Source organism: Rhopilema esculentum, chromosome 5, assembly GCF_057945365.1.
Source record: "Rhopilema esculentum isolate cy_ngs chromosome 5, ASM5794536v1, whole genome shotgun sequence".
Classification (NCBI taxonomy): Eukaryota; Metazoa; Cnidaria; class Scyphozoa; order Rhizostomeae; family Rhizostomatidae; genus Rhopilema; species Rhopilema esculentum.
The window spans coordinates 7,069,171-7,093,155 of record NC_142819.1 but is presented as its reverse complement, the minus strand read 5'-3'; the positions used below and the strand labels follow the sequence as shown (position 1 = coordinate 7,093,155).

The 23,985-nt window shown below is 35.2% G+C and overlaps 1 protein-coding gene and 1 long non-coding RNA gene across 2 annotated transcripts; one reads left to right on the top strand and one right to left on the bottom strand.

Annotated features, from left to right (window-relative positions):
• The first annotated feature begins 11 nt into the window (after positions 1-11).
• Positions 12-22,780, top strand: LOC148960248 (uncharacterized). The gene is made up of 3 exons (XR_016145318.1): positions 12-562; positions 2,202-2,244; positions 22,674-22,780. It is a non-coding gene; the product is annotated as an uncharacterized LOC148960248 (long non-coding RNA).
• Positions 1,208-21,202, bottom strand: LOC135689476 (uncharacterized). Its single transcript, XM_065206712.2, has 18 exons — positions 19,440-21,202; positions 18,486-18,542; positions 17,006-17,165; positions 16,405-16,513; positions 14,515-14,612; positions 13,449-13,528; positions 12,478-12,586; positions 11,838-11,935; positions 11,322-11,355; positions 11,086-11,126; positions 9,958-10,058; positions 8,367-8,494; positions 6,699-6,854; positions 5,526-5,675; positions 4,931-5,008; positions 3,961-4,053; positions 3,279-3,356; positions 1,208-2,889 (listed from the first exon to the last, which is right to left on the bottom strand). Exons 1-17 carry the CDS (start codon positions 19,562-19,564, stop codon positions 3,291-3,293), a joined length of 1,683 nt encoding a protein of 560 aa, XP_065062784.2. The 5' UTR covers positions 19,565-21,202; the 3' UTR covers positions 1,208-2,889; positions 3,279-3,290.
• Positions 22,781-23,985: the final 1,205 nt, after the last annotated feature.

Below are 23,985 nucleotides of genomic sequence, written 5' to 3'. Positions count from 1 at the left end.
ATATTGTTGCATGTAACATACTCTTCCATTTTGTGCTTGGCTTAATCACAAGTCGCCGTGATTACACAGAAAATCAGTTACTTCATTTCTCAATACGAATAGAAATTGAAAAGATTTACACGTAACAGGGCATCAAAAGCAAAATTTAGGTGTTTGTTTGTTGATGGTGTACTTCATGTTCTTGTCCATGAGGTCCCTGGAGCAGCAAAACATCGAAGGATCCCCTTTAGAATGACATTTAAAAGCGCTAGATATTGTCAAGAGGCTTGAATTAGCGACGAAAGAATTTCCCAAGACAGCCAACTTGTTTGTTTAGTCACTTTCGCATGTTTTGAGCCCTCACAAGGGAATACATTGTGTTTAAAGCGTTCTTCCTCGTGTTTCATTCCGTTGTTCATGGAGTTTGGAGCAATCTGAAGTTTGGCATGAAAATTGCTTATCGTGGTACTTATTGCTTACCGTTAAGAGTTCTTGGAAGAATATCACTCTTGCAAGAACAGTAAACATGTTGACTGTAAAAAAGCTGTGGTGCTGTTTGAAAAGGCATCACTTCTTATCGCAGGTAACATCTTTTTTAAAGATAAAGCTATTATGAAATGTTATTGTTTTATCTTAATATTTCGATAAGTTTGAAGATATAGACAGCAAAGAATTTTGCCACTCTGAAAATGAAATTTGATACTTACGGACATAGTTTACTATAAACAATACATTTCTAGCTCTCAAGCAATATAAAGTCACATGCAGATATAAGCTATGAAATAATTAGCTATAAGGTTATCGGTTGAAAGCTAGGCCAACTATGGGCAAACCTAACAAACCTGGTTTTGATAAACCGATTAACATAGTGTCATACATGTCGAGGAGTTTCTTGACGGTATTAACGAATCACAGGCCTCCTCGGGTCAGGCAACGCTTTCCTGCTAATATGACATCCAGCAAATCATAATACTTATCTGAATTCGCCAGGTTCACCGGAAGTTGCATACATCATGAGAAGTGAATGAATAATATATAATACCGAAATGAATAATAAGGTAGATTGATCAGTAGCAGCCAATTTTTATATTAAGCATTTTCATCTTCACTGCAACAAGACTTCGAGGCCGCCTGATTGTAACCCGGAATAGGAAGTAAGCAGAAGGGCAAAACCTGAAACATCTACCTTTACAAGGAAAAAAACAAACGACGGCCACCGATTGAACCAGCCGGAGCAAAAAGCCCTGACCGAGAATTTCCAAATAACGTCAAATCCTTTGTTTTCGCTAAGCAGACCAGAAAATAAGTGGAATATCAAAAATGTATATCCAAATTTCAAGGTCTCGAAACTTAACTTCCACAGCGAGTACAAACAAACGAAGGATATTATCGGGTACCACGAGCCACCAACATGTTGCTAATAAATCATCGTTGAAATCTTCGGGTGCAAAAATTTGCGTCAGTGTCTCTTTAAAAAATTATTCAAGGGTCTTAAGCCATTTTTTTCAGTCATATTTCATGGATAAAAGATTAGGAAAACACCAGATCTGTTCCTTCCAATAAAGGAATTCGGAAAGTTCGTATCAAATGTTATTTATTTTTGGTTCTACCCATCATTACTTGGCATCCTCGTACAACAGATGCAAATATATGGAGCTTGAATTATTTGATAAGAATTATTCAGGTTTGTTTGATAAAACTGCGGTCTTGTAACATTAAAAGGTTGCATAAAATTTGAGATAACGAAAGCAGTGAAAAAGAGACCAACATATTTCTTCACACCGGTGTTATCAAGATTATAAAATTCGAAATTTGCTAAAATTTGAAAATTTCCACAGGATTCTAAGCACTCGAGGGAAATATTAAATGAAATCTAAAATGTTAAGAATAATTGAAAATGTCACTGCTAAAAATGAACTGACTATAGACAAAATGTTAGGAATAGTATTAACAATTAATCTACAATTGCTTTTTAAACAAAACATTTAATATACAGAAATGAAACATTTTCTTAAGGAAGAGAAGGGCATTACGATTTATATAAAAAATTACAAGCATAAAAGATATTGGGACTTAAAAAGCAAAAGCTTAATATTGCCACCAACAGAAAAACCTATGGTAAATAAAAGGATGAAATGTTGGAATGGAGTAACCTTCAGAATCAATCATTGTCAATAAATTTTTTCCATACTATGAAATGAATTGCATTTTTTATTTTTCAGGAAAACTGTCGTGAAATATTACAGTGGATACCAAAAGGCTTGGGTAAGAAGCATTCAACATTTTAATCTTTTAATCTCAAATAGAATCAAATTTACAAGCACGCTTTGCATGCAACATTGGAAGGCCTACGGACAAAACTGTTTAAGAAAGATACAAATAGTCGTTCAGAATTTCTAATGACAAAATTTTGTCTTCTGGCAAAATTAATTGACAAAGTAAAAATTAAACAAAAGGGAAAATTTTAATGTTATACTCGGGCTAATGTACATATCAAAATCACACTTAAGTGTCTTTTCTAATAAAGAGGTCAGAAAGGCTGTTGACTACTTGCTTGTTCGAGGACGTGCTGTACATGAAACCTCCATCAAACCCTACCAAGGAAAAGTCGATAGAAAAATCCAATTTCGTAGTCTTCAATCTAAATCAAATAGCCAATTGCCCGAAATTTTGTGTCAAAAATCCACTCTATTCTGCGGCGCGTCCTCCAGCAGGATATATTTTGAGTCACTCCCCAACCCCACACCCCGACCCCAAGATAATGTGCTCTCATTGAGACATGCCTGACTTTCTATCCTATGATGACCACGGAAGTTGACACAGTAAATTGGTATATTTCATTCTTCAATCTTCAATGACGGAGACAGTCTGTGCATAAGTGCTATTAAATGATCTTGCAATATGCATATTCTGAAAAAAAGAGAAATAATTATTGAAAAGAAAAACGTACACAACGATTGCCATTAGCTCTAGAAACACCTTTTGGTTTTTGGTTATTAGCAACTTCGGGCAAAAAACAATACACAGTGCAGTCTTTTGTTAGTCATTCCAGAGTCAGTATTTTTATCATCGTTGAATACATAATTATAAAAAATTACTGTTTACCTTTCTGTCACAAAGTACTCGATACCGTAGAGGCAGAGCTATTTCCATCATCTAGTGACCTGATGATGACCCTTTAAAACTCGTAGAAGCAACTTAGAACCGTGCTGTTCTATACACCGAAAGCGTATACAGATGTGTAAATATAAATTTAGGAATCACATTTTAGTTGGTTACCCAACCAAACTTTAATTTACCTTTCAGTCAAATTACGCATACATTTCTTGGTCAATGTATTCTGACTTTTGTCCAATTCTATTCAATCTCTGATGAATCTAGATGCAAAAATCATGAAAAGTGCTGTCAACCTGTTTTTCAGTATTATGTGCTCTATGTGGTATTAACAGAGCTTTGGTTAGATGAAGCAATCATATAAATATAGAAGAACAAAAAAAATCAGGTACAAAATAGTATCCCTACAGCCTAGAAAACTTATCGAAATAGGAACATGAGAGGAAAAACGGAAGAATAAAACACTTAATCTCTAATAATCTTTTAGGAATAATAAATTGATTAGAGTTGAAGAAAGGGCGAGTCTTATTAAATATGTTTGGCATATAAAACTTTATTGAATAAATATTTCCTTAAAGCATAGAGTAGAATCTAAAAATTTCAAAACAAGACGCAATGATTCAAAAAACCTATGCAGAGTAATATTTCTAAATTGATGTCAAAATGAAAGCCTGATAATGAAGGGACAATTTGTTTCTGATTATGAAAAGTTAATCAAAGTTAGACGAAATAGAAATGATTGAATAAAAAAAACTCGAATGATTATGGAAATGGAAACGAATTATTGGATTCTAATTGTAGTTTGTTCCTAACTTCAATTCAAAATACACTCTTCAAAAATATGAAAAACTGGTTAGCAATAATTACTTTTTGTTCCTTAGCCAACATATCTTTTTCTTCCTGGTAGAACCCTCTTTGTTTTACAAATGATCTAATCTTTTCTTCTCTTTCACTCAACGCCTGTAAAAAATAATCAAAATTATGAAGTTATTCACTTTACATTTATATTTAATACATTTTAATCATATTGATATTTGATCTGGTAAAAATTGATTGAAAATAAATTAAGTGCGAACAAACAAAAAATATTTTGAAACATAAACAGCAAAATCAAACAAATTAGAAGTTTTCTTTACTTGCTGAGATCATGGGATCCTTTTATAAAAACAATGTCTGAGTTATTGAGAAGTTTTAGTACTATGCTATATAAGTCCCATGATATGAATGTGCAAGGGTTTGAGCGCAGAAAAGAAATAGAGGATACAATTAAATGTTGTTTGGGATCGTTGGTTATTTGGAGGTGGATGTTAAAAAGGCTTCACTTAATAGAAATGTTATTTTGATCAAGGGAACTTAATCTTTCTTATAAACTGACCTTAAGTTGCTAGCATCAGAGGACAAAAGAAGAGGAATCTAAGTTCCCATTGCTTGAGAAATACTGGTCAAAGATCAAAGATGGAGGAACAAAAGTTTGAATGAAAAAAATATCAAAACACAAAACTATTTTTACAGCTAGACCATGGATGTACTTAATCTGATACAATTATTTCGAATGAACTATTCTCAAAAGAGAAATGATGGATTGTATGGTAAAAATGCACGAACTTCTAAGGAGCTTATTCTGTTAGGTAATACAATTGCAAAGTTCTTTTTCCCAAAATTTATACATGCTTTAAAAAAACGGCACTTTTACGAAGACCCAATGTTTTCAAACCGGCAAGGCTTTTTTTTACCACAAAAAGCAAATAGAAGCATAAAAATTTGCAACCTTGGGGCTTTCTCTTTTATTTCAATAAAACAAAAAAATAAACATTATCATAAGAGAAACAAAAGCTACCTTTTTCAATGCCGCCTCCTCTCTAAGAAGCTTCTGCACCAGTTCTTCTTCTCGTTTGTGGCATCGAATGGAGGTTTCCTACAAATGGTAGCTGCAATTATTAATCCACGTCAAATGATCTGGTTTAAAAACTATAAGAGACACAGTTGCACAGGGGTGGTAGCCTTCATTATATGCAGGACACATTCTTTGGGATCTTTTTTGACTTTGCTTTGCCTTGTGGGTATTTTGAAAAGTTGTGACTTCGAAAACACTCGTCCTCTCAAAAACAATCGTTTGTATAGAAAAAATATTTTTAATATATGCTCGAATCATCCAGCCTATCTGTAAGATCAGATCTCACATGGAGGTTACAAAAAGAGGCTGAGAATATTTGAAAGAAGTTGAAAACGTTTCAAAGAGTTTCAAAAGAGAAAAATGCTACAATCATAGCAGTTCTTTAAGGAAAAAAACGAAAGTATTTTACAAAATTCTTTTAAAAAACAACATTTTATACATTTTTCAGAAACTCACCGACACGTGATTTCCGCTCGGCGAGAAATGTAAGGAAAGAAATAAATCTAGTTTTGAGTCAATTTACAGTTAGCATTCTGACCTTGATAAGCCTTGCGTTTTCCTTTTTGACAGCACTAAGCTCTTGCCTAATTCCTTCTACAGTCTGCTCCTGCTTTCGTCGCTCAGATTCGGAACTCTTAACTTGATTGTAAAGAGACTGCTCTATATCCTCCTGTTTTGCTACAAATTTCTGAAAGAATAAGAATCAAATTAGCTTGTTATACAAATCGAGAAATCACTTGTACAACATGGTAAAAATTGACCAACTTTAAAATAGCAAATAATTTTTGTCCATCTCCAGGATAGCAAAGCTGCACAAAAGCTAGCAAAGGCTAAGGATCAGTTCTTCACCGATCAAAATAATTTATTGTGAATATCAGTGCTGACTACATCCATAGCAACAGTCCACGTCCTATGAAGTGCAAGTACGGAAGGTACAAAGACGTTTCTTTTTTTTCTTAAGTTTGTTTGATGTATTAACAGAATAAGAAATGTGTATTCACTTGTTTAGAGATTTGGGTTCACTTTCGGAGGCAACTGTTTCCTTTAGGTGAGACAGTGTTTAAAAAAATTGCCCTGATCATCATATTAATAAGGAACCCTTTCCCTTCCCGTCGCTTTAGTCATTTTCTCTGTTTTCTCTTCGCTCCTTGCTTGTGCTTTTTCTTCATTTTCTGCCATCACTAGACGTTTTTAAAGCCCGGTTTACGCTATAAATAGCTACCTGGGTTCAACCGAGGTTGAGTTCACCCAGAGTAAACTAGTACGCTCGTACATCATACGCTAGCGAGGATTGTGACAGTAAGCCTCTGAGGGAGTCTCTAGCGGCCCGGTTAATACATCTCTTACGGTTCAACTCAATCAAGTGACAACAACTCAAAACAACCAACTGACTGCACGGACATCGGTTAGCTTTTAGACTCCGCTCGTCCTTAGAGATCCTGCTAATTGATTCTGACTGTGGATGGTTCTGACTTGTCAATAGTTAAATACAGGCTGTACGCACAGGTTTGAAACAGCCCTTCGCACAACCCAGATTGCTATTCAATTCAATAATCTCCAAGCTCGAGAAAAATCACGCTGGAAGAGCCAACGATATTGCCCGCGCAAATCGCTTTATATGCATATCCATTGAAGCAGTGGATGTTAAATACACGAATCAATTGCTTTGTAACTGACTTTATCCTGCTTACAAAATAAATTGCTGACTCACACTGAGATGTTTCACACTGTCTTCGACTTCCTTCATTTTGACCTCATTTGTTCTCTCCAAATACCTATTTCTCCATTCGTCCAGTATCTGTGCGCCCCTTTGCTTTCGATCACGTGTTAATGAATTCTGTAAGGCTGCCTTCCTTGCATCTACAAGCTGAAGCACAGGAATTAAGTTACGCAACAAACTGGTTATGTAGCAAATATTCTACTTTTTGAATCACAAATGGCATACTGCCGACGCAAATGGAGCTACTGTCCGAATTAATAAAAAACTTTAGGAAAGTTACCAAAAAAATTTTTAAAAATGAAATTTATTGATGCATCAAACAAATAAAATATCCCAGTGCGTGATCCCTCTAATGATATTCTCTTTACTAGAAATCATTTCATTATTAGATTTCAGTTTTTTTTATTGACAAAAAACTGAGCTAAAATTCATGTAACTATTTTTAAATTCTACCATGAGGTTTAAAAAGCATTTTTCAACGATTAGATCGTGAAAGATTTTAGACATGGAAATTAAAATATGATGTCATGATTGATGTTCTATTGGTTTTTCACCCGGGGGGGGGGGGTATTAATATATATTTAGGATAGTGGTGCTTAGGCTGGAGGTACGAACCATCAGCCCAAAACAATTGTTTGGCATGGAAATTGACCCAAAAAACAATTTTTCTTGTCTAGCACACCCAAAAAAATAACAAAGAAACTCTGCTCCATAGATGATCTTGAGATCGTATCCACAGTACAGAAGCAAGTATACTATATTTATCAAAGATACACAATTTACATCATCTTGTAGTTTCACTTTTGCATTTTGGCTAAAAACCTTTCAAATGTTCCAGTCAGTCTGCTGTCTAAGGCCTCTAGTTACGGCCATGTTTATGTCGTTATGTGTTGAGCTTTTGATGGGCTTTTGTTAGAATGAGAACGTAGTGAAGACTGTTGACTACTGTTTTTGATTCAAAACAAAAACCTGAAGAAACCAGAAATTTCAAAGAGTAAGAAACCATTCCTATCTGAATGGAAATCAGATGTTTAATTCATTAATAAACTGAATTATCCCAGGGTAAATGCAGTATGTGTCATAGAAAGAAAAAAGAAGAAAATACATGTTTACCCCTCCCTGAAAATTAGGCCCTGCCGTGATTTGGTTCATTGCGGCTGCGGGCCGCGGGCCTACGCCAGCAAAACCTGGAATCCCAAACTTTTCTTGGTTAATGAAACATGCCTTTTGCTGCCAACTCAAAGAATTGAGCAAATAAATTGAAAGGGTACGAGTTTTCAAAGTATTCCTTCAGCTACAAATATGGACACATAGAAATCAAATATACGGAACTCTTTTTTGACTCAGTCAGTTGTTAGCTTTGTGGGAGTTTCTTATATCATTCTGAATACTCTTATGATTATGAAGTTTTCATCTGCAATCAATGAAAAATAAATCATGGCTAGTGTGTAAACCATAAAATTTTCTCACATTCAAGACCCAACAAAATAATTCGGCATTTCACAAACCCAAAAAAGTAGTTGTATGGCTGACACAAAATGAATAGCTTTCGCTCAAATTTAATACCCAAAAAGGTAACCCGAGCACCCCTATCCTAAATATATATTATTACCCCTCCTGGGGTTTTCCAAAGGGTAACATTGAAGCCGTAAACTTTACCTTTATTTTCTCATCACTATCAAGTGCCTGTCTGTTATAGGCAGCATGCAATGCGTCACTTTGAGCATCACGCTGTAGCTGTGAGTTCTTTTGCAATCGTGATTTTACATCAGTCAACTTTCGACCCTCTACAAAATACAATGCAGAAACTATAAATATCATTGATACTTTAGGTGTATCTAAAGTATACACACTGGCAGTGGCGCAAAAAGGGAGTTGGGGGCTTTAAAGATCTGATCTGAAATGAAGTATTATGTTACCTCTCGGGAGTCCACGAGCAGTGTTTGTATAATAGAAGGAAGGTGTAAGAAAATTCTGACAAAAAAGCTGAATATTTGCAATATGGCCGCCTAGATAGCTTATATATTTAGATATATCATCACAGCACACTTCTTATAAATCTTAAAGAGATCTGCTACAATAAAAGCAGTGTAATCTTAAACAAGAAAAATATAAAGTATTGTAAAGTACATAGGGGATTCTATGCGGTCAGACTCTAAGTAGTTGACAAAATGATCTTTGCAAGACAAGAGTTTTATAGGTTTTCAATCAATGCAATATTTCAATCGCAAGAAGTGAGGAAATACTTAAAAATAATTTTGATAGATTGCACTTGGGCACTACACATGAGAACAAGCCTTCAAATTCAAGTTTCAATAAGAAGACTGCTTCTTGAGAACTTGCCATCAGTACTATCAAAAAGTGGCATTTAAGCGAAACTTCGAAATACTGGCGTGTCAGGAAAGCTCAAAAGCTGCTGAAATTGTACCCTGTAGATATATGGATAAGATAAACTCTGTCTTATTGAAAAAGGCTGGCTTTGTTGACGAAATAAACCTAACAGATTAGTCCATAGTGCTCACTGTAGTATTGCATTGTAAAGACCCCAGGAATGGAAAACAGAAAACGGACTATCTAAAGAAGATAGTTGCCTTCGTATTTAACAAAAAGTTATTAGGTGTAACGGACGAAGGGAATAAATAATGACGTACTCATTTTACTGATTGTTACTGGGTTAGCACTTAAAGATGATAGTACAGGGAGCTGGCAAAGACTCTGGGTTGTGGGTGCACAGTAAATACCTTGCCCAGGAAAGGAAGGCATCAAAGGAGGATATTTCTACACAAAGTCATTTCATTATTTGATTTCTCCAAGTGCTTTAAAAAAGAACCCAATAGAGACATTGAAGACAAATGCCAAAGACAAAATTACCCAGATGGAGACTTTGGATCTATTAGTGAAATTTGCACGATCTACAATGCTGGACATATTCAAGAAACTAAGATTGCCAAAAAGGGCAAACGTGCAATCGAATTGAAACACAACACAGAAATATAGGGAAAGGACTAAAATCCAGCGTAAAAACTGCCTTATCAAATCTTTAGAAATAGAAAGAAATGAATCGTCTGGTGTAAACATGCCTATCTATAATTGCCAATTACGCTTCACAGAAATATGGGACAGAATCGTGGCACAGAGGTTCTTTTTTTTCTTGCAGTACAAAGCCCTCACTACATGTTGCCAAAATTGTAGCCTACAGTGTTACCCAAACGATAAAACCAGATTGGTTTAAAATGAAAGAAGTCATTACCTTCGCGAATCTTTAGTGAGATGTGGTTTAAAGTGGTGTCCAAGTGTTTATCTAGCTCTTGTTGCTTTCTCTCGGCCTGCAAAGCCTTCGCAGTGGTGCCGCTAAAAAAGGTATCGATGTTAAGAAGGGAATCCTGGAAATGACGATGTTTGGGAAGGGAATGCTGTCCCTAGAACATACGTAATCGTTTTTGCCACAATTTATGATTTCAATTCACGATCCATCTGATTTACTAAGATTGCATTGATATTAATAGACATTAATAAAAGGCTTTATCACACCCTTTGGTATGATAAATGTGAGGCATATGCAACATTGATCAAGAGAAAATCAAAGCCAACAAGATTTATCCAATGTAGACGTTGAGCCTATATGGTTATCATTGAAAAAGGTATTCAACAAACAAATTAAATAATATCTGCTGCAATCTAAACTAAACAGGATTTTTGTTTTAAAAGTGGCCTGTTTGCTGACTTTACAAATAAGCATATTATATTGGTATACATATATATATATATTTCTGAAGAAGCATATTGCGAAACGTTAATCAAGTTGTTTTTTTACTGATCATCTATTTAAATTTTAAAAAAACATTACAGTCTAGAGCTTTTGAATACATATATATATATATATATATATTAAAAGAGGCAATGAAAATTAATGTTTACCGGTCTGTCATTAAGTGTTCTATGCCGTAAAGACAGAGCTGTACACGCTTTTTGGTGAATAGAACAGGAGGGTTCTAAGCTGCTACTTCGAGTTTCACGCTTATTGCAATCATCAGGCAAATATTAAAAAAGTCTATATTTGCAAGATCTGCACACAGGCTATACAAAGGTGCTGGGTAAGTATAAAAAAATCTACGAAATGGGGAAGAGAAGGAAATTAAAAGTTACTGAGATCAGCATTCCGGGAAAGGCGATCGATCTCAAGGAAATATAGAAATACCCTTCCAATACGCAAAAATATATTGGAAAAAATAATATTTCAAAACCAGCCTAGAATAAAATCTTGTGGCTGACATCAATTTAAACTGAAAACAAAATGACAATTGCCAAATGAGCCTTTAACTCTTTCTCTATATTATATATCATTGTTAGAAGATAGAGAAAAAGAGAGAATAAGTACTTCATTTTTTCTGTATAATCTTCATTTCTCTTGCGTTTTTCCTGAAACAGAAATTGTACTTCTCATAGATGCAGCAGTATAAAAATGATACTCTAAAGAATTTTATTGTCATTTCAAGATTTTATCTTAAGATTTCTTACGTATATAGTGCAATACCAAACACAAAGTGACTCTTTTTGTGCCAGAGGCTTAGACCTTTCAATGAATTCTGTAAAAATAAACATGAAAATTCATACCAGTAGATTTTGCTTTGAAGAGACTGTCTTCGCCCTTGAAAAGGAAAGGATTTTATATAAAAGACACGCTGAAATTAAAAAGTTTCAGTTCTCTATAATATTTAACTGAATTGTAAAAGGGCCTGAAGCTGATCAAAGGTGTGGTACAGGGCTAGCAGAGACAAACCATACAGTCACAAGAGCATGATGTCCAGGACCGCGGAGCACAAAACAGATTGAGTGGGCTTAAATATTTTGGAGGCTAAATTTGCTTAAAACCAAAACAAGGGCAATTATTTGTATGGTCTTAAGTACATTTTGGAAATAATTGGGGGCTAAAGATATCACTTTCCCAGGGACGCTGCTACTAAGATTAAAGGGTCCCGTACGGTATATGATAAACTTTAGACTAGAATACAAGGTCCCTGAGTGCAAGGAGAATGTTGAGCATGGGGCACAAGTCCTTGTCAGTCCACCACACTGAAAATTAAATATGATCTCGTCTTTAATAAGGATATGATGAGCACAAAGACATACTTCTCTTCATCATACTTCAACGTTCTTTGCTTTTGGGATTCCATATTAATGCTGATAGCCATTTCTCCTAACTCCTTTCGCAATTTGTACACCTCTTCCTAGGAAATATAGCCATGTCTTTTAAATAATACTCTTTTTGGGATCAAAATACCCCCATTCCACAAATAAATTGTTATGAGATGAAACGACTGATTCAAAAACGATTGGAAATATGACTAGAAAGCACAAAAGTACAATAAATAAACGCAACTACAGTAGAATGTTTGTTTTTTCATCGTCTGAGTAATCAAATTATGTCTCCTTAAGATGGTTTAGCAAAAAATTTGAATTAAAAACATGTCCCTCCTGACTTAAAGAAACTATTTAGGGGCTAACAGACCCCTTCTAAGGTACGGAAATCATTACCAGGTTAAAAAACTACACTTTTTTTGCCCACGAGTGTAGAATCAGAAGATAGAGCTCTCTTATTAATGCCAAAAAGTAAAAATTTGCTAACGGGACGGGCTGCCTTGTCCTTTCAAAACCACGACAGACATTGATCAAGGCGCATTTAAACCCATCAACTATGTATGATGTCAATAAAATAAACAAAACAGCTTGACTGGCCATTTTGTCACCAGCTAGAAGAGAAAACAATTACCTCTTTCAGCTTCATCTTATTCTCAAATTCTTTCGTCATGCTTTCAACTTCAAGCCTTCTCCTATTGATTTCTTCTGCAATCCGCTCATATTGCAACTCTTGTGAGCTTCTATCGGAGAAATAAAACAACCGTGTACAAAAGAGGAACTAAAAACCAAAGAAACTGAATGCTAGACATGCGGAGTGGATGTGCATGAAATATTTTCGATAAACCAAAGTGCCTGCATTAGAAAACGCTTGAAACTGTACCAAACAGCACTCTTTTAGACGCCCGTCAAACACATGACCTTATACACCCCAAAAACACAGAAATAGTGTGAGAGTGCTTTAGGCTTCTTGCGCCTTATGAATATGTGAGTGCGTTGAAAATAAAGTTTTCAGAAAAAATACTTTTAAGGAAACGTCAGCTCTTGCTTCTGTTTATATGATCTACCAAAATGCAATCTTAAACTATACTTTGCCTTTAAAACTTTACATATTAGCTTTTTTGCAAGAGATAAAGCTTTTATCTTTTTGAAACAAACTAGCTCATACATGTGTATAAAGTACGTTTATTACTTAGGGACTAAAAGAGCTGCTAGATGCTAAAAGAAATCATAATTGACGACACAATGCATTGAGACGATTCAATGAGGGATAGTTTAGCGTTCATTGGTGAGTAACGCTTCTTAAAACAAACCATTCTCATATGTAGATAACAGAAAACTAGCCTGCTTTGAAACGCTAAAGATAAGTCAGCTTTTGGTCATTAGGTACAGACATGAAAATACTTCAATTTTAGGCTTTGTAAGAGAGTTATGATTTAATAGAAATCCTTGCAGGTTTTGTTGTACATGTCCAATGGGGCTGTAAACAGGACGAAATCTCAGGACTACATGAAAGTGTTAGAAATGGTTTTGTGTCAAAACAAGCCACAAGATCGGCAATTTGACATTTCCACAGAACTTAATCGGCTCAAACCAGTCACTTACATTGATGTCTGGCCTTTTCTGTCTCTTTCCTTTGACCGCTGTATGCTTGAAATATTTTTGTCAATTTTCTCTCTCGTCAGCTGTGAAGAAATAATGAAGCCTCACTTTAGTCCTTGCTTTTTGGTGGTAAAAGCAAATAGGCTGTTTCCTACAAAGTGCATATTCTCTTGTGCAAAATATTTCAGCCTACAGTCACACAGAATAAGCCTTTTTGTTCAGTCGAAAACGTTATATTCAATGAAACGAGATTAAAAACACAATTACAGTTAACAAGTTTATGCTCTGCGTTTCGCATAACAAGTTGCCCGATGATCGCATTCTATTTAGTGTCAAACTCTGAGAAGCAACCGAAACCCGTCTTGTTTTAGAAACTGAAACGTGTAAAGCGTTATCTATACAGCTTAGAGAGCTCTGGAAATGAACGACGATTAACCATAACTTAATTCGCTATGATGTTTGGATAAAGATATGTTTTCCTTAAGTTGGTATTCCTTATTTACTGTATCCTTAGTTGGTATTCCTCAATTTCAACTGCTCCAACTTATGTTCGCCATTCATGCAAAACAACATTAAAACATCTACCCAGATTTCAATTCTTTAGAACATTTTTCTATCAACAAAAAGAAGATGCCATTAAGTTTTTTGTTTCACGTCCTAGAATCCCTCTTCGTAGCTCAAAGTCGAGTTTTTTAATCCTTTGATTTTTCTATTTTGATAACTGCATATTTATCAAATTATTTCCTATTTCCTAAAAATTGATTCCTATATTGGCAGCTCATCTAAAGCTAGATTTTGTGTTGGTATCAGGAGCATAACTAGCAGTGGGGGCGGGGGAGGGGTTAGCGAGTTTGACACCCAATTCTTTATGAGTTGGTCGGTAAATCTTCAATGGTCAACAAATTCTTTAGTTGGTCAGTAAAGTCGCCAATCAGTAGGTGAAATATCATCTAATGTCCCTCTACCCCTTTAGTCTGAAAGGTCAAGCTACGCGACACGTTCTTATAGGGAATAACCTGCTTGCAAATAAAGTAAAGACATCCAATCTGAGACATGAATGAGTACCTACCCTGTTCTCCTGTGCAGCAGCATCTTGCTTAATCTTCTCTAGATCACCTTTTGCCTTCAGCGCTTGTATTTCTTCTTCTCTTTGTTTTTTGTACACCGCTGTAAAATAATTTTTGGTAAAAATAAAGCAATCAACAAAACAGAACAAGAAACTTCAAGAGTAAATGAATAATCCATACACGAAAAACCTTCATATTTGAAAGAATAATAAAAAACAATATATTGACAGTCTACATTTGCTGCGACAGAGTGTCATCTATAACCGTATTGTTCAACTACCAGAAGCAGCAGTCGCACAAGTGAACAAGCAGCTACAAGTATGCAGGAAAGTCAGTCCACATTTGAGGTGTTCTTTCAGAATCTCCGGGAAATTTACACGCAGGAAGTAAACCCTGAAAGACCATCCAACGGTGTGACGGTGGAGGCAATATAACGTCACGAAAGAAAAGAAAAAAAATTCCTTGAACATGCAAAGACATATACAATAGAACCCCACAAATACGGGATGCTACAGACATTAGCGTTGTTACCGTATACGTGGCGAAATTGAGAAGACAGTAAAACATGGGGACAGTCGCCAATCGTGTTCAAATCCTTATAGTGACGGCAAAATAAATCCTGAGAAAAGAGGGTCTTACAAAAATTGACAGGAAATAGCCGAAATGTCACAACTGAGGCACAGACAGGCCTTATTGCAAGAAAGTATTCCAATTTTCCTTAGGTATATATACATTTGCTTTTCATTAAAAACTTTGCATTATGGCTGTAGGGACCTTGAGTTGCAATTCATTCTACATCATAAAATTTGATTCTGGCTGCCCAGATTCTCATTTCAAAAATATTCTGATGAAACCCTGTATGACGGGGCGAGATAGAAGCATTTAATACATTTAATTTATTTTAAAATACTATTTGACTACATTGGATTTTCACCGTCGGTGGTTCTGTTCCTGACTATCATTCGTATTTTAATCATTGAGGAATTTACGGAATCCACGGACAGCATATCCTGGGTTTTTCCTTTTTACACATTCATATTGTTGCTTGTTGATATTTTTCAATGTAATTTTACAACTTTATTCAGAGCCTCTATGAAAGAAAGCAAAAGAGAAGATATCTTGAAAATGATGACAAAAAAGAACTTCAATTGGACACGGGTGTTGGCAACACTAAAATCAATGAGAGACAATATACTTTCATTGAACGGCTTTGAAAAGGCTAGGCTGTATCATGACTTTTTGATCCTTTTGTCATTCACGACAGTGAGCCCATCAACAATATATCCTTCGAAACTGACCCATGTATAAAACTCTAGACATTGACTAAGGGCCCTCAAGTGCTATCTGTGGTACACAAAAACGTTGTTGTTCAAGTTGTATCAACTGAAACGAACAAAAATGCATCAGAATTGAAGACTTTTAAAAACCAGCAGAAAGAGGAAATTTTCGAAAATGCACATTCTCAAGACTGCCATTTTCAAGACCAAAATGATCAAAAACGGAGGTTTTCAAAAAGCCCTAGCATCAACCGGAGACAAACAAAAGAACTTGAAAGGGTAGATACCAGGAATCTCTTAAGGGCAGACCATCGTGTTCATCTTGTTTCTGTTAATTGGGTGTGACAGAATTTTTGTTGAAGTATGGTTGAAGAAAAATGGATAGAAATAGAAACGGTACAAAAACGGCCAAATGGTTACATAGCCTAGGTTGTGACAGAAATGTATCCTTGACAATGCCTTCTGCTCCTTGTTAATGGAATTATTGATTATTTGCCTGCAGTTTCTTTATTAAATGTGCCATATGTATATAAATAAATGATATCTGTATATTTTTGTACAAACTTCCAGAAAGCAACTACAGTTTAAAATGCAATAAAAATTGCAGATACTAACCGCTCTCGTAATCCTGCATAGTTTTTCGTAACTGGCGTTGTTTCTTAACAATGTCACCCTCTATTCGTTTCAGTTCTCTTTCTTCTTGCTTATGCTGCCACATGTGATCCTTTTGAATGAAAACATTAAATTTATGGATGCTATAGTTCTCTTAACTAGCTGGAGATTCAAAAACCCTGAAAACTTTCAGAATGTTTGATATCTAATTGTCAATATAATAGAATGTTGAAATTGCAAAAAATATTGAAAATTAATCAAATATAATGAGAATTCTGGAAATGAGTAGGGCTAAATGCCTTTCAAAAGTTCAAGTGGTTGTCCCTGACAACTGCACCCACCCCCCTCAATGGGGTCTTTGTTCCAATGTTCCCTAAAAATTTTAAAAAATCTCTCATGCTCGCAATTGTTTCTTCGTGTTCCTAGAAAACTCTCCAATATTTTGTTGATATGTTCCCTTGATCCTCCACAAAAATATTCAATTTCCCATGTTGTCATTCAAAACCAAAGTTACATCCTTATCAATGATCCTTGGAAGGGCCTCTGAAAGGTCAACAGTAATTTTTCAAGAAATAAAAAAAAAGAATTGAGTTATGTTGCTTACTTCAATCACTTTGAGCTGTTTATCATGGATCTCTTGATTCTTGCTTTTGAGCTGCATAATTGCAGCAACACCACCCCCTTGCCTTGGTTGGTAGCCAGGTAAATCAGACTTTGACTTTTCATTGTCAAATGACTTTGAACCAACATTTGAAAACTTTGTTCTGCCATGAAAAAGATTTTCAAAGAAAATTCACACAGATTCTTCTTAAAAATGTGACTTCTTTAATTGAAGAAAAGAGTCTGAAAAAAGACTCTCTCTTATTCTATTCATTTTCCCATAAAATAATTTCCCATAAAATCACTTTTTCCTGAAAATAGCTCTTCACATAATCATAACATAGATTGGTAACTCAGACGTTTAGATGGTTAAAAGTTCCAGTTAAAGACAAATTATAGATTTAAAGGGGGCTTAAGCCAGGGGCCTGGGTGGGCTGAAAACAGAAGGCCAATGGTCATGATAAATTGCATTTCATTGCTTTTGCATTTTTTGGTTTGTTTTCTCAAGTCAAACAGCCCCAGATAAAAACACGCCAAACAACAGCTGACAACAGGTTGTGAGATGTTGTAAATCTAGTATGTGGTTTCAAGAAGACAAAACAACTAGAGTATCATTGTTTTCAGCAATTCATGATTTCATGCGAGCAGTTGTACCACAACGTTTTAACAACTGAAGGTTCACAAAAAATTGGCTGGCTTTACAATCTTCTTGTTTCTTTAGTATGCAACAAGGTATCAGGTCAAAAATTTTACACCTTTGCAAATCATATTTGAATTTGAAAGTAAGTTGATTAAGTAGTTGAAAACAATAGCTGTGAATAGCCTGATCTATGGACATGCCATGCATCATAAATAATTAACACCAAAAACCAAAGAGTAGCCATTAAGCACACACACATAAATCTTTTATTCAATGAATGATCTCTGAAAATACTCTTCAGCTATACAATTGAAAACCAACAATGAAACTTTTATATGTGGTTATAAAGTAAGAAGTGGACATGCTTAAAACTAATTGAAATTCAAGGATGCTAATTTCTTGGAAACATCTTGGGTGCAGGTGATAAGCCATCCAACCAGAAACATTCCTTGTTACTAACAATTTGGAACAATGTCTGCTCTGAAACAATGTTCTGAGCAAACATATCAATCAAATCGATGCATGTATTCTAAGAATAAGGACACTTGGGTTGTAGATAAATTGGCTTTGGTGTCATAGTGGTCATTATTTTAAAAAATTGCTTATCATATGTTGAGCAGCTAAAAGAAAACTTGAAAAAGGTGCTGGAAATAAATTTTGTTTTGAGGGAAGTTCTTTTTATAGTGAGATAAGTAGCTTCAAGCTTTATAAAGTATACTTTTGAAAAAATTTTGATGAAAGTGTGACTTTTATCATCTTCAATGGTTCATTCTTATTTGACAGGTTTCAGCTATTCAAAATTGAAAATGTGAAAAGATATTCCAACAACAATTAAAATGCATACCTTGTAACACCACCTGAGCCAGTTGACTGAGAGCCTTGCTTTGTTGATGACAAAGATCTGGTAATTAAAATTTACTGAATAATAAGCAGGTAACTTTTGAACCCAATTTGAAAAGGTTTGACTATGTTCTCAATTCTTTATCCTTTAAGTTTTTTGGCACAGCTATCTCTAAAGCTGCCCAGCCCCCACTCTTGCTACGAGGTGCCAAAAGATGAAAAGATGAAAAAGATCAGGGGTGGGGTGCTTCTTCCCAGATCCCCGCTCTACACAGCACAAAGTGTATTTCGTCATTTGAAAAAAATACCATATGTGTTTACTTCACAAATGTTGATTCAAAGGAAGCACAGAAAACAATATAAATAAATTAGGCTTTTCATTTAGCTGAAAAAATGATCAGATATCTGTAAAAAAATATAACAGTTCATAAGAGACCCATGACATATTCTCAAACGGAAAATATACAACAAAAAATACCAAATTTACACCAAAGGATTTACACTTATTGGGACAAAAGGGAAAAATCTATTGTATGCAATTTAACAAATTCGCACCTTGCGTGCCCAGATGATCACACGATTTGTGTCAAAAGATCACTACTTACAGGTGAAAATTGCTGAAAATAAACTACCTTTAAAAACAAATCTAACAACTTTTAAATTTAAAAAACTTATGAGATTTTGGGTTTTTCTCAACCTAAAAGGGAAGTGATACATATAAAGAAAAGTTAGCAGGTGCCTTCAAACCTTAATAAATAAATCCGGTCGCGACCGTTTAGTTAACATCTGTAACTACAGTTCCATTGGCCTAATTTAAAAATAAGGGATAATATCCGATAAATTGTAGTCTATTCTATCACCAGCAATGATAGACCGCAGATAAATAGATGCCTAATTGCAAAGCAAATCTAAACTAATTAGAGAAGTTCGATGAATCAAAACACGATCAAACACCAACCTTAAAAATGTAGCGAACTCTTCACCACCTCCTTGCTTCTTTTCATCTTCATCTAAGTTTAAGGCTGGTGCAGTTAGAAGATTATATCTTTCGTGGATTTTTGGATTTCTTTTAAACCTTATCATAATTCTTAATTTTCACGTGAAGTCACAAGTGAATTTACCAGTGTAGTCAGGAAAGGCTTTTGGCATTTTGTTGCTGTTGTTTGTTGTTATGGCGCTGGGCCTCCGTAGCTCAAGGACTATTCCTACGCAGCTTTTGAGCTATTTCTACTCCCTCCCGATTTATTTCCCGGCCGACTTTCAATAAAAATACACTATTTTTTATAAGAACCAGTACATTTGAGTTCAGGCTGATTGTTCTTAATTTTTCCGAAAATCTGAGGCTGGATTGTTCTTAATTTGTTCTTAAATTTATAGGGTATAAGCAGTGCGATTTCTAGCTTTTCGTTCTGGGGAGGTGTTCAGGCCTCTTTTGCCAACAAAGTCTGTAGAGACAAACTTAATTTGCCGCCATGTTTTAATATTCACCGAAAAAGCACCCACACATGGCTGAAAATCCTCGTTTTTGAGATAAAACGTTGTTCAAAATTTCATTTTACAGTAGCTCAGCCTCAGCTTGTTCTAAATTTGTTTTTAAATTTTGACCCATTTTGAGGCTCGTGTTCTTATAAAATTGTTCTTATAAAAAAAGAGTGTAGCTCAAGAAATTTCAAACAAACACTATTCATTGGATAGAAAAATTTGCTCAGAAATATTTCTACCCGTACTAGCTTTTTCCAATTACTGCAAAAGAGGCAGGAAATAAATTTTGTCAATATAATTTCTACACAATGCGAATATGTTTCTATACATGAATTCATTAAAATATTCAATGCAAAGTATTTAAATGCAAAGCCAGTCCATTAAAATAATTCATAAGCATAATTTTTTCCACGAGGAGATTACAATCAAATATCTTTTTTTTGCAAAAACATGAAATGCAGCTGGTGAAGCAAGATTTGCAACTATTGTTCTGAATAGATAAAGGCTTTCAAGCAAGAAAGAATGAGCCTGCAGCCAATAAGTGCTTTCAAAAGTGCTAGTTTCGAATCATTGTTGATCTAAAAATCGGTACCCGTATCATATACGAGCAAAATCTTCTATAAAGTGTTAAAGGGTTGGTTTACGGCTATTCCAAGAAACTGATTCCATGTAAAACCGAACCAAATATTCGAATATAAGATTAACTGAGACTAATACGAATATAAGGTACTTGAATAAGATATATGAATAATGCGATTAAGTTGAATATAAAGTCTTATAGTATAATAAGTAGTTTATAATAAGATCCAGTCCAAAAAAGAGTCTTTTTCCGTGTTCCAAATAACTGGCTGCTATACAAGCATACTCCCATACTATTCAAGTCGAGGGGTGTATCACTCCAAAAATCCTCGTACACCCTGCCAAAAATCCGCAAAAATTTACTAAAATCCTTTCAAAAATCCAGAGATCCACAAAGAAAACAAAATTCCGCAAAAACAATCAGACTCAGAAATGTGCAAGAAATGTCCGGTACCAAGTCAAAGAAATAAGGCCAACTCTGGCAACATCAACGTTGAATCACATAACGGAATTACATTTTGGATGAAAATATCTTGGATCAATCAAATACATCATCGAAAGATACGATGGATGATCTGGATGATCATCTGGATGATTCGGTGCAGTGAACACGGAGACTTTCCGTTGTTGTTGCTTTTACCGTTCCTTATCATAGTTTCTCGCTGGCTGACAGTCATCTTTGGTAGCACGAGTTCTTCTTCCAGTCCCTTTATTTTTGTACACCAACAATCCCTTCCTTGACAAAAAGAAACGTGAAAAAGCCACCAACCCTTGATTCGCAAAAACCTATCTCGGTACCGCAGATGCGCAACGTAACGAGAACGTAACATTAGCAAGCCTGGAGACCAGTGCCTCTTTAGGAGAGAAGATGATCCTTCCAAGTCATTGTTAGGGAGAATACTGTCATTTTCGTGCTTAAAGGGAAATAAAAGGGCAAGAGCTACCTAGGAAAATGTAGCCAAACCATAGTTTAAAATTTTCAAGCATGATGAGATGACAAAACGATAACTTTAATAACTTTAACGCAACTCAATCGAGCCATTGTATAAAAAGTTGACTCGATCCAAACTCTTTTGTAGAATAGCTGGATGGTCCATTAAGTAATATATGGTTTAATGAAAGTGCCAAAACTTGATATCGTTGGAATGAAGGTAGAATGTATTTTAAAATGGTATGCTTCAAATGAATTCAACTTCGTCATTTTTTGAAGAATCCCGAGGTGGGCGGAGTGTTTCTGACACCCTGTCCACCCCCCTGCATTATCGTTATACTTTTGATATAGTTGCTTCGTCGAGTTATATTTTAAGTTAAAAGGAAATGGCTTAATAACTTGTTTTGATAATGTCTTGATAAGTTCTGTTCACAGAACTGCATGAATAAATAAAATGTGCCAACTAACATTTGGTGATAATCGGAATTGTCAAGCAAGGAGACATAATAAAGCTAAATGTCTTTATTTGAGATTTTCAGAGGAAACATCTGAAAAAATTTCTAAAAATTTGAAAAAATCCGCAAATCCGGACCCGAAATTGACGGATTTTTAAATTTGAAAAGATCTCGTACGCCTTTACATGGAGTGATACACCCCTCGATTCAAGTGTCCTTTCCCTCGTTGCTACTGTGGTCAAGTCACCTGATCTCCCTTCGCTCAATATCCAAGTTCTTCAAACATTATCAATACCAACGTTATATGTCTTATCATAAGTCACGTGATATGTATCAAAAATCACTGTGGTAATAACGGTTAATAATAACAAACCTTTTTAACAATAGGTATACCAAGATGTGGAAATAAATCATAAGTGCACAATGACCTATACACATCACCTTGTTTACATCTTACAGCAGTTTTCGGCTGTTATGAAATTGAAACGAGCAGCTAGATCTCTTTGGTTGTACACGGTTTTTTATAAGAATCTAAGGTCCGAGTGCTTCCAAGGTAAAGTAAATAGTTTACTCACATTCAGAGATAAACTAACGTAATGTGCTAATTCGAAGAATAATAAACAATGATGTATTAAGTCCCTCAGCAACTTTGCTTCACATAAATTGCAAAATATGTTTTCAAGAAATTTTCACTATTTCACTCACAGAAAAATACCTCAAACGGGCAAATATCGTTCTCTTACAGAGGTGCAAGATTGTGGAACGGCCTCTAAGCTGATGCAGAGTTGGTATCCTCCCTATCAAATTCAAGACTCTCAAAGGGCCATCTGAAAAAGAGCCCTAACAAAGTGCTCAAGGAATTTTGTTTTCCTAGAATGACTAATTCTGTTGAGATCTTTTGAGATCTCTTTTGAGTTTAGATCTGTTGAGATCTAAAGAGTTAAACTCATTGAACTTTATCAATGTCAAGTTGATGTCAAGTGTAGTGTTATTCAATGTCAAGACTGTTTCGAGTGTCAACTCGGAAAATGAAACCGGAAATCATAAAGGTTTCTTGAGCTTACCGTTTCTTATAGCCTGTTTCTTATGAAAAAATGCGTGTAATAATTTTTGCTTATTTTTGTTTGAGATCAGAAAAAGTTGGGGCATGTTAATAAACGATCAGCCTGGGTGTGAATGGTGGCCCTTTGCTGTAAAAAGTATACAGGCACGTTTAAGACAAAGTAGCAAAATGGCAGTCTCCGTTTGGACCTTTTGGTGTGCAAAGTAAAAGAAACATAATGATCTGCAAAGTTCTTTGTTGCTACTGTGGGAAGTGTCCATAAAATTTTCATAGTCGGCTCCGTGATTAACCATCCATCCAGCCCCTCTACAGAACTAAACCAAAGTCCCTTAACCTTCGCTTGGATTGAATTTAATTCTCTTCATATTTTAATCTGGCCATAATTTTGTATGTAATAGTAAGTTTCTTTGACATTTAGAGTTTATTTGGACTGGAAGGTATCTATATATTTAAGTGAGTTTCTGCTTGTGTTGAAATAAGTCCAATCAAGAAACAGGTGTTTAACAAACATAGTACAACAAGAGTGTAAAACCTTTTCATTCAACTATGTCTGAGCATTATTAAAGTCAAAAGGGCTCATGCAACTTAACAGAGTCTTTCTTAAAAAACCCCTATTAAGTAACCCTATTGTCTTCGTCATCAAGAAGGTGTAAGAAGGTTGTTGTCTGCATCTCTTAGCCCCTTTCCCTCCTTAACAATGTCCTCCTCTTCATCTCAAAATTGCATCCAATGTCTATATTGGTATCCAAAATTTCACCTGAGGGACACAATTAAATTTGGACTGATCATCGAAACATGGACTTTGTCTTTGGAAGCAATTAGTAATGTTTGTTTAAAACCATACAAAAGACAAGCTCAGCTTGTCAGAAAACAAAAACGTAAATTTCTGGCATAGAAACGAAAGGTTGCTCTTGTTGTCGACAACTGTCCAGCACATCCAGAAGTAGAGAACCTGAAAGCAATCAAGCTTGTGTTCCTGCCACCAAACACAAAA